The 11203-nt window shown below is 51.0% G+C and overlaps 2 protein-coding genes across 2 annotated transcripts; both read left to right on the top strand.

Moving 5' to 3' along the window:
* The first annotated feature begins 3797 nt into the window (after window positions 1–3797).
* LOC103698246 (putative UDP-glucosyl transferase 73B6) lies at window positions 3798–5758 on the top strand. Its single transcript, XM_008780240.6, has one exon. It carries the CDS (start codon window positions 4079–4081, stop codon window positions 5531–5533), a length of 1455 nt encoding a protein of 484 aa, XP_008778462.3. The 5' UTR covers window positions 3798–4078; the 3' UTR covers window positions 5534–5758.
* Window positions 5759–8053: 2295 nt separating this feature from the next.
* On the top strand, window positions 8054–10518 carry LOC149768715 (uncharacterized). The gene is made up of 2 exons (XM_089927505.1): window positions 8054–8630; window positions 8710–10518. Exons 1-2 carry the CDS (start codon window positions 8583–8585, stop codon window positions 9451–9453), a joined length of 792 nt encoding a protein of 263 aa, XP_089783631.1. The 5' UTR covers window positions 8054–8582; the 3' UTR covers window positions 9454–10518.
* The last annotated feature ends 685 nt before the right edge of the window (window positions 10519–11203 follow it).

The following is an 11203-nucleotide window of genomic DNA, read 5'->3' as shown; positions in this document are numbered from 1 at the left end:
ATGCATGATTAAAATATAAGCATAATCATGGTGCATACATGGCCATAGTTTATGAGATTAGGCAAGTTACTTATCCATCATAACATATCATGCATGAATAACACTTTAAAAACTTAACAAACATAGTACTCATATGATCCACAATAAGATTAAAATAGATTACTTACTTTCTTCACAAATCATGCATACAATTCAAATTGTATGAAAAACACTGGTTCATCTTATAAAACGTAATACAAGATCTACGATAAAATTAAGATAGATTACTTACTTTCTTCACAAATCATGCATACAATTCAAATTGTATGAAAAACACTGGTTCATCTTATAAAACGTAATACAAGATCTACGATAAGATTAAGATAGATAACTTACTTTCTTCACAAATCATGTGTACAATTCAAATTGTATGAAAAACACTGGTTCATCTTATAAAACGTAATACAAGATCTACGATAAGATTAAGATAGATTACTTACATCAATTCGCTTTCCAAATTGCTCAAGTCCAGGTGACAAATCCTTAATCACCTAAAACAACATTATAGGGATTACATTATTCCCCATTTATTTATTATAAAATTTCTTAGTTCATCATACTATGAACTCACTTGCTTGGATCCCATCCAAGGATTTAGCCCAAGTCCAATTTGAAGCCTTTGGGGTTCGATTTAAAACTAGATTGGGTCCACATGGGTTGATTGGGTTTTTAATTAAATGATGGGGCCTCGTTTATAATTGGGTCCAACCTTTTCTAGCCAATTGGGTCCTCTGATTTGGTCAATGTGGCTCATTTGGGCCTGAGTCAGGGTTAGCCCAAGATCAATTCAATCTTCTGTCAGTTGAATTGGGCTTGAATTGGGCCTGATTCACAATCAATTAGGTCTGCTGAGACCAACTCAGCTTAATTGGGTTCGGACCCATTTCTATTTAACTTAAATTAGCTCGGATTTTATCCAATTTATAGTTTGGGCTCATCCAGACTTAGCCCAATCTGATTGAGCTCAGATTTAGACTTAGCCCAGTCTAATTGGGCTTGGGTTAGTCAAATTTGGCTAAACCCATTTTATTTTTCTTTTTCTTTTTCTTTCCCTTTTTCTTTCCTTTTCTTCTCTTCTCCTTTTTCTTTTCTTCTCCTTCCCGAAGCTTCCTCTCCTCCCTTCTTCTTTCATCCCGATCTCCCCTTCCTCTTCTCCTCCACTCTCCGGCGAAGAGAGGACGACGATCTCCTCCTCTCTTCCCCGATGAAGGGGGGAACGGCGAGCGGAAGGGGGATAGGCCACGACCGGCGGCGTCCGCGGCCAGGCCCATGACGCCTTCGGCCGCGCCTGCGGCCGATGCCCGCGGCCAAGCCCCGCGGCGTCCCCGGCCGAGCCTGTGACGACGGTGCTCGCGGCCGAAGCCGGCGGCCGCCGCACACGACGAGGAGGATAAGTCCCCTCTTCCTCTCTTCTTTTCCCTCTTCCTTTCTTTCTTTCATTCTTCTTCTTTTCTTCAACCTCCCTTCACCAACCCCATATTCTCTCTCTCTCACTCCCAAACCCTCTCTCTTCCTCTCTTCATTCTTCCCCTGTGAAGAAAGAAGGGGGGTTTGGGAGGGCCGAGCCACAGTCGGCGGTGCCACAGCCGGGCTCGCGGCGTCCACGGCCGCGCCTGCTGCTGAGCCCACGGCCGCGCCTGCGGCGGCCTTCTCTTCTCCCACGGGGAAGAGATGCCGGGAGAAGCCGGCGGCACTGCGGGATGCCCGCGGCCGCTCCCTTGGTCTGCCAGCAGCCGACGCCCGCGCCGACGGGATCACGGCTGAAACCGATGGCCGTCGCCGGTGGCTCTCGGCCTGGCAACAATCCCCTTCCTCCCTTCTTTCTTTGTTTCTTTGTTGTCTTGCACAAAACAGGGGGAGAGAAGGCAGGGGGCTTACCTGGCTTCCGAAGGGGATTGCAGTGCCCCGTGCTCCAGTGCCTCCACTCCATCGCCTTTGCCGATTTAGGGGTTCCTCAGATTTTTGGAGAGCGAGCCAGTAGGGTTTAATAGATACTCTTAAGAAGAAGGTGGGGGGGGGGGGGGGACGAGTGTCACGCCCAGCTTCTTCTTGGTGAGGAGCTTGAACAGCTGGGTCCTCCTCTGATCCCCACCTGTCCCCAGTCACATCCATGCATAAAGCATGAGGTGGCAGCCATCAACAATGGGCCCCAGTTAGGTCCATTAGGTATCCTGGCCCAATGCTCGAGTACGGGCCCAAAAAGGTATTGGCCCAGTTAATTTTCGGGCCCAGGTATTACAACTAGCATTTATATTTATATAGATAGATAGATAGGCACATTAACTAAGCAGCTAAAACAGAACATTTGGACCGGATACACCGCCAGGATTTACGAAGGCCGAGGTGAGGAGCACCCTGGTGCATCCATCAAACGCCCGGCATAAGCTATCAAGGTCCATCATGCTGGCCATCACCGCCTATACGCCGTTCCTCTCCATCTCACCAAACGTCTCCATATCTCTCAACTGGTCCAGGTTTTTTGAGAAAGCCATTGCATGATAGTAATTACGTCAATAATTTAAGAAAATAGAAAAAAAAGAATAAAAAAACAAAATAGTAAAGTTGTGACGTACATGTATCACAAATTCACATGCTAAAAGAATAGCCAGCATTTGTTTCTTCAGCTGCAACTCTTAATAGGCCTTTCCTACTACTTTTTAAACTTGAAGGCCTTAAAGGCTTCAGCTATAGCACTCCCCTACCTAAAAATAGGGTCATATATATATTAGTCCACGAGGACCACGACACGCGCCAGGTACAACAATTGCCGATGTCATCGGATTCGGGCACCCATTATTATTGTGGGCCCACCCTGCTAAATTAAGCCATCACGAACTACTTCCGTGAAGAAATTATATCCTACATCAAGCGCACGGCCGGCAGTGCTCCACGCCAATTATACACGCAAGCCAAGGTGGTGCCACGAATGAGGACGTCGTCTTAGCTTTTTACCGGCCCGAAAATCACGTCGTGCACGAATCTCGAAGCAAATCCCGTCTAAACATCACGAAGATTTTTTTACCGAAAAAAAAAAAGCTAAGACGTCTTTAGCTTTTTCTAGCATTCCTTCTTTTTTTTTTTTTTTTCTCCCCTAGACATTATGTCAACCACTAAAAATATATACAACAAAGCCATTAGTTGCTCCATGAAGTGAAATTGTAGAAGGCCTACTGCAAACGGCCAAATCGCATTCTAGGTTCTCAAGTGTGACTGTTGGTTGTTTGCATGACCCATAGTATACACATAATTGCGTTAAGATATGGACATACAACTGTGCCTATAATGACACGAAAGGGATGTATCCAAGAATGAATGGTTAAGAATAAAACAAATGTGAGCTGCTAAACCACTATTAGATGCGGACAGCTTCTTTAATATCAGTTAAGATCATATCCTTATATCCTTCTACATATATATGCATGCCGGAACTGTAAATTGGATTAATTAAGCCTTGTTCCGGTCAAAATGGCTCTCCAGCTTCAACAGAATCTGTCGATGGTCATTAATTAAATGTTTTAATTCTTCGGATTTGTAATTAGCAGACTTTTAATTAAAGTCTATCCAGATTTTCGGTTAATCTTTATTTTTAGGATTAAGATTAATTAGCTGATTAAATCTACAGTCATTTCTTATCTTTTTTTTAGTTGATAAAATATATTTGATTTGATTGACAAGATTTTTTTACCTTTTAGCTGTCCTACTACCAAAATTTATTAATTTTTATTTGTACGGTATAATTAAAGTTAATAATATTTTTTAGTTTTTTCTTCTTTACAGCTGTTTTCTCTCTCTTTATGTCTGTGGGTGACAGACATGATCACATGCCCAGACAGGGCAAGGTGCTCACGTGATATATGTCACTTTAGATAGGACAGAAAGATATGGCGCAACTACCCAGCTAAAACAGATGAGCTAGCTGACGTCATTGCTTCGCGAAAAAGCCAAAAAACGTGAACATAAAAGAGAGGGCCATAGTTCCATCCTAATTAAAATCTTGCAAATAAAAAGAAGCTCTTCTCTAATCTCTGGTTAGATTTCCATGGATCTCCACATCTTCTTCTTGCCATTTCTTGCCCCGGGCCACATGATTCCCATGATCGACCTTGCTAGGCTCTTAGCTGACCGTGGAGCCAAGGCCACCATCATCACAACCACTGCAAACGTCCCCCTCATCCAACCGACCATAGACCTCGCCAACAACTCTCGCCACCACCAAATCCAGCTCCTTGCCATTCCCTTCCCCTATTCGGAATCCGGCATCCTTGAAGGCCATGAAAACATCACCGCATTGCCCAACCCAGCCATCCCCCCTGAATTCCATGCGGCCATGTGCATGCTCGAGGCCCCCTTCAGGCAGCTTGCCAAAGACCACCACCCCGACTGCATCATATCCGACTTCCACTACCCGTGGTCGGCCAGCCTCGCCCGTGAGCTCGGCATACCAAGGCTTCTCCTCCACATTACGAGCTTCTTCTCCATCATCCTCCTTGGTGTCACCAGTCGTCTCAAGCCCCACGAGAGCGTCGCTAGCGACGAGCAGCCCTTTGTTGTGCCGGAGATTCCCCATCGGATCGAGATGACACGGTCGCAGCTCCCTGGCTTCATCATAGGAACCGAAAGCGACCTCCACAAACAGTTGGATGACTCCAATCGCTCGAGCTATGGCATGATAATAAATAGCTTCTATGAGATGGAGCACGACTATGTCGATCAACTTAAGGAGAGAGGCGACATGAAACTGTGGCATGTCGGCCCGGTGTCGCTACGCAATCAGGACCTGCATGATAAAGTAGTGAGAGGAGACAAGGCCTCCGCAGACTGCGACCGCTGCTTGAGTTGGTTGGATACTAGGAAGCCGAGATCGGTTCTCTACATCTGTTTTGGGAGCTTAGGTCGATTCACCCGCACTCAGCTTTGCGAGATTGCGTCGGGCCTCGAGGCTTCGGAGCACCCGTTCATTTGGGTGGTGAGATACGGCGGTGAACCGTCGGAATGGCTGCCGGAGGGGTTTGAGGAGAGGGTGATATGCAGAGGGAGAGGATTGATCATAAATGGATGGGCACCTCAGCTGCTTATATTGAACCATGAAGCCGTCGGGGGATTTGTGACGCACTGTGGCTGGAACTCCTCCTTGGAAGGTGCGAGCGCCGGGTTGCCGATGATCACTTGGCCGCTCTTTGCCGAGCAATTCTTCAATGAGAAGCTGATTGTGGATGTTCTCAGGATCGGAATTGCGATCGGGGTGAAGGTATGCCGTTGCAAGGAGGAGGAGAGGATGATGGTGAGGAGGGAGGAGATAAGGAGGGCGGTAAATGAGTTGATGGGAAGCGGAGAGGAAGCGGATGGGAGGAGAGAGAGAGCAAGGGAGGTAGGGAAGATGGCAAGGAGGGCTGTGGACGAGGGGGGTTCTTCTTATAATGAATTGAGCAGTTTGATAGAGGAATTGCTTAGTCTTAAAGCTGGTAAGACCCAGTCAGGTAAGGCTGGAGAATGATCTACTTCAGTGTTCTTTGGCTTGGGCGAAAAGCTACAATAGATTTGGTGCCTTGAACATAGTATTTGGGGTAGCGCTCATGCTTGTTTGACGTGCGCTACCGACGTATCATATATATATATATATATATATATAATATTTGGGTGTAGCACAGGTTTAGAGTGGTCTGTTCCTGTCTAATCCATAACTTATTTTCGTTTGGGAATAAAGTTGAAGGTTTGCACATCTCATCATTGCTCAGTGCCCTTTCCTCCGCTGAAACTGGTAATGGTCAAAACTTTTTTTTTCTCTACAATTTTATTCATGTGTTGGCATGTTTTTTTTTTTTTCTTTGACGTGGATGTTGCTGGAAATTGGACCCGGGGGCTGCCGCGAACCGAGAGGGGAGGAGCTCCGCTGCCGAGACAGTAGGTGGCGGTGCGTCGACTGGTGGCGTCCTCCTGAAGAATCCTGCAAGAAAGCCAGTGGCCGGGCTTTCCGGCACCGGCCCTCCGAAGCTTAAGTCAGAGGGGGCTAATATGTGGGAGGAGTAAAGGAGGAGAATGTTTTGCTTTTTTGTGTATCTGTTTGTGTTGTTTTTTCCCCTTCCCCCCAGGTTCTCTTTTATAGGAAGATATTATGTTACCTGGGAAGTGACGGGGGAATTTGTCCTCTTTTGTGATAATTGGGCACGATCATGCTCATTAATGGCGTTGTGGAGAATAAGGCCGGATCAGGCCGGAGTCAGGGAGTTGTCACGGTTGATCGGACCCGTTGGGGTGGTTGAACCGCCGGCCGTGGTGGGCCTGGGGTTCGTAGATGGCAAGTGCATTGATTGCTGAGTGAACCGGTGGTCAGGGAGAGCCATACGCTTTGATGGTTCAGTGACCCGGAGATCATCTTGAGCCGTGTTCATTTAATGACCGAGTGCATCGGAGACCTGAGGGGGTCTCATGCATTAATGATAGGGCGTGCCGAATGCCTGTGGAGATCACGTGCCTTGATGACTTAGGGATGGTGGCAGATTGCAGTGGAGTCATGTATTTAGTTGTCAGATCCTTTAGAGGATTAGGTGGAGATTGGATATTTGGCTAAGGCACGGGCCCGGCACGGGTGCCGAGCCGAGCCAGTTGCTTAGCGGAGTGTCCTGTGGCGGGGTTGCTTCTCTTGGTCGGCGCTCCTTGGTCAAGCGCCCCTCTGGTCGGCGCTCTTTGGTCGAGCGCCTCCGAGGAGGCATGACTTGGGTTTTCCCCCCAACACTACCCCCCGACTTCCGAGTTCCAGCTGGTTACCAGCTTGAGCGCGGGAAGTAGTTTTAGTTGGGTCATCATGAGTTGTGGGAATTTTAAATTATCGCGCGTTCTGAATTATCGGGCGCTTCGAGGTGCCTTTAATGGGCGGCGTCTCTTCTTTCCCGAAAATGCCTCATTATTGGGACGCCTTCTCCGAAGCGTCCTCACGTCGTGGGCTCATGATGGGGCCGCACGATCCGACGGGGCGCTTCTGTGTTCGAAGCGTCAGCCCGAATCAAATGTGGCGCTCCGTCTTTTGGGCCGACACGCGTCGTAATCCGAACGGGGTGCAGCATTTTTCTCGCTGATCTGGGCCGTTGGAGGGATCTATATAAACCCTCACCTGGCCTCCTGTTCCTTTCTTATTGTCTCCTTCCCCCAGTTTTTCTCAGTCCGAAGTTTCCTTTCTCCGGCATCCTTTACAGGTCCCTTTTCCTCTCGAACTTTTTCTCTTCCTTCCTACTAATGGGTTCCGGTCCGAATGAAGTCGAGTCCACCATGGGTGTACTGGAGGTCGAAATGACCGAGAAATGGTTTTTTCCTCTACAAGGGTTCCGTTTGGAGCCCGCCAGGCGGGGGGATCGGGTAACCAATCCTCCGGTAGGCCGGATTGGAGTGTACTTGGAGGCACTCTGGGCCGGCCTACGATTTCCTCTTCACGGGTTCGTGAACGAGTTGCTGACGGAATACCAGTTGGTTCCGGCGCAGCTCGCTCCGAATGCCTGGAAGACAGTGGTCGGTTTCCTGTCGCTATGTTTAGCGTACGGGATTCCGACTTCTGTCAACGTTTTTCGGCGACTTTTTGTGTTGAAGTCGAATCCGGGAGACGGAGAGTGGCTCTACATTGCCCTTCGGGCGGGTCGGCCACTCTTCCAGGGCGCTCCTTCGTCCATTCATGACTGGAAGAAGAAGTTCTTCTTTCTAGGCTCTGAACGGACATGGGGGTTTGACCCTAGGTGGGGGCCGACCCAACTCAGGTCCGTCAACAAAGTCCTCAAGCTTTCTCCGCGTGAGCAGGGGATCATCGACACCATCCGCAGCCTCGGGGACGGTATTTTACTGAGCGGCCTCATAAGTGAGGACGCTCTAGTGAACGTTGGCCTGAGCTCGGCGCGTCCTCAGGGTAAGGGTAACAGTAGGATGTCTTTTTCATTTTGGTACAGTTCTGAATTCTAATCCTGCTCGTCCTTGCAGATATCACAAAGATGGTGACCAAGAGCGAGGTTTTATATGCCCGGTTCCAAAAGAGGGCGGCCGAGCTCTCGGGAGAGCCGACCGAGCCGAGAAAGAAGGCGAAGGTCTCGGCGACCGCAGCGGCCGAGGCGGGCGCTCCTCGCCCCGTGCGCTCCGAAGCTGGTCGGGGGGAGGGCGCGGGTTCTAGGGGCGCGGGCTCTAGTGGAGCTACGGTGGCGCTCCCGTGCCCGGTGCCAATTTTACAGATTCCTGGTCGGCAGGAAGCCTCAATCGCCGACCAGGGGGGAAGTTCAGCGGGTTTGGCGCTCGCGCGCCCCACTCCAGCTTTGCGGCAGTCAGATCGGCCGCCTGTCCAACCCCAGGTCTCCGGCTCCGAGCCGGGGAGCAGCCAGGGAGCTGTGGGGCCAGCTCCGCCTGGGCCAGCCGAGGTCGGCCTTTCGGGCTCGTCGGGCTCACGGGAGCGGGTGCCTTACGCTCCCGTCTGGTCGGTCTTCGAGGGCGATTCGGCCCTCGATAATCCCCAAGTAGCGCGCGAAGTATTTCGGGTCGCGCTGCTCCCAGCCGACCAGGCCAAAATTCGGTCCATGAACTACGGCGCCTTCATGGACTCCACCCTTTGCTCTGCCGTCCGGGTAAGTTAGTCTTCCTATTTGTACAGTTATGCAAGTTTTATTTTTAGTTTCTCACGTTTCTCACGTCTCTTTTTTACAGCATCTGCACGAGACGGAGACGCTGATGCATATCGTGCAAGACTACCGGGAGCGAGCCCGGAGGCATCAGCGGGGGCACGAGGAGGCCGAGGCAAGGTGCCTGGCGTCCGAGGCCGAGCGCCAGGCGCTCCAAGCAAGGGTGGGAGCGGCTGAGGACGAGGTTCGAGCTCTGACCGCCGAGCTCGAAGAGGAGAAGGGCGCGCACACGTTGGCGAGATCTGAAGTGCGCGCCGTGGAGGCTCGTTTGGCCGAGTCCGAGCTGGCGCTGGCCACCCACGAGCAAGAGGTGGGGAACGCCCGCCTCAAAACCTTAGAGCTCGAGCGGGAAATAAAAAACCTCGAGCGGAAAGCCGCGTACCACGAGGCTCGGGAGCAAGAGGCTCGGGAGCAGGCCCAAGACGCGGTTAGGCTCTTCCGCGAGTCGGAAGAGTTCCGTGACCTTTTGGAAGAGGAAGGCGTGAACGGGCTGATCCAAGGCTTCAAGGACTTCCATAACCAACTGCGGCGGCTCCTTCCGGACTTTGACCTGAACCTGCTTAAACCGGGAGCAGGGGTCGAAAGGTCGGAGGCGGAGGCAGAAGCTCCGGGGGCCGACCAGGAAGGTCCGGCCGAGGTGGCCGAGGCTATCCCCGAGGTCACCAAGATGGCTTCCGAGGCTGTTCCTGGTACTGCCGAGGCTGCCGAGGAAGAGGCCTTGATCGCGGAGCCGGCCATTCCTGAAGTCGCCGAGCCTGAGCCTTTTTAAGTCAAGATGGCCTCTATACTTGTTAAGGCCGAGCCCGAGCTTTGTACTTAGCCTACGGGCTTTTTTTGAAATGAATATACATATTTGTTATAACTTGCAGCTTGACTTGTGCTTTGATTTGATTTTCGGTTGACTTAGATCTCTTTCATTTGGATCCGCTTTTAGGCTCCAAGGAATTGGGCTCTACGGCCCCAACTTCGTCCGCCACATAGTTGGACTTGCGTTTAGGCTCGGCACAGCCGAGCTTAGGTCCTAAGACCAGTAATATAGCGATGCTTATGTCTAGGACGTGCTTGGGCTCGGGGGGTCTTTTCGAGCTTAGCTCAGAATTCGACCGAGCCCTAGGACTAGGGTCACTAGACTTAAAATTCTTTAGCGAACTTTGAGCCCTGGACCTCGGGTTGCCGAGGCGGATGATCGAATTTTTTTTTTTGACAAACGGGTTGAACGCCCGTCAGCTCGAGATGGGAATTCATCGAGCTGACGGTATAAACTAAGCTTGCTATTGGACGGTGCACGTAGGAGGGGCGAGGCCGAGCAATGATTGGCCCGACCAGGTACCTCGACGCCGGTCGGGGGTTCATTTAGGTAATTAATTAACCAGGAATGAAAATAAATGAGATAATGTAAAGACATTAATTGAATGGGTACCTGGTACCGTGAGCGTTCTTATGCCGAGGCTATGAACTTCGCCTGGCGACTGAAGACGCTCTTCTGCTCGGGGTCCGTTCTTTGGGGACGCCGGTAAGATAGAAGAATCCGAGAATGAAAATAAATGAGATAATGTAAAGACAGTAATTGAATGGGTACCTGGTACCGTGAGCGTTCTTACGCCGAGGCTGTGAACTTCGCCTGGCGACTAAAGACGCTCTTCTGCTCGGGGTCCGTTCTTTGGGGACGCCGGCAAGATAGAAGAATCCGGTTTGTTGTCAATCACGGACTTTTCGTTGATCACGAACAGGAGATTGAGTCGAGCTCTGTGATCGATGGAGAACGAGCCGGGCTCGTTGGTTGGTGGAGTCCGCATTCCGAAGTATCGGAGCATCCCGACCATGGTCGGGGTAGGAGAACGAGCTGAGCTCGTTGGCCGATGGAGAACGAGCCGAGCTCGTTGGCCGATGGAGAACGAGCCGAGCTCGTTGGTCGGTGGAGAACGCATCACGAACTCACGAACATCTTCAGAGAGTCCACGTAGGTACTCCATCATCCCGAAATATCAGGGCATCCCGACCGTGGTCAGGGTAGGAGAACGAGCCGAGCTCGTTGGCCGATGGAGAACGAGCCGAGCTCGTTGGCCGATGGAGAACGAGCCGAGCTCGTTGGCCGATGGAGAACGAGCCGACCTCGTTAGTCGATGGAGACCGCATCCCGAAGTATCGGGGCATCCCGACCGTGGTCGGGGTAGGAGAACGAGCCGAGCTCGTTGGCCGATGGAGAACGAACCGAGCTCGTTGGCCGATGGAGAACGAACCGAGCTCGTTGGTTGATGGAGAACGAGCCGAGCTCGTTGGCCGATGGAGACCGCATCCCGAAGTATCGGGGCATCCCGACCGTGGTCGGGGTAGGAGAACGAGCCGAGCTCGTTGGCCGATGGAGAACGAGCCGAGCTCGTTGGCCGATGGAGAACGAGCCGAGCTCGTTGGCCGATGGAGAACGAGCCGAGCTCGTTGGTCGATGGAGACCAAGCCTGGTACCATGAGACAATTTAGGAGGATTGGTGAGTTCGAACGAGTGCACAAGCCGTCATAAA

Source organism: Phoenix dactylifera, chromosome 1 (genome assembly GCF_051530095.1).
Source record: "Phoenix dactylifera cultivar Ajwa chromosome 1, Ajwa_hap1_PhDact_Kaust_v1.1, whole genome shotgun sequence".
In the NCBI taxonomy this organism is placed as follows: Eukaryota; Viridiplantae; Streptophyta; class Magnoliopsida; order Arecales; family Arecaceae; genus Phoenix; species Phoenix dactylifera.
The sequence above is the reverse complement of the archived record's forward strand: the minus strand, read 5'-3'. Positions and strand labels throughout refer to the sequence as shown.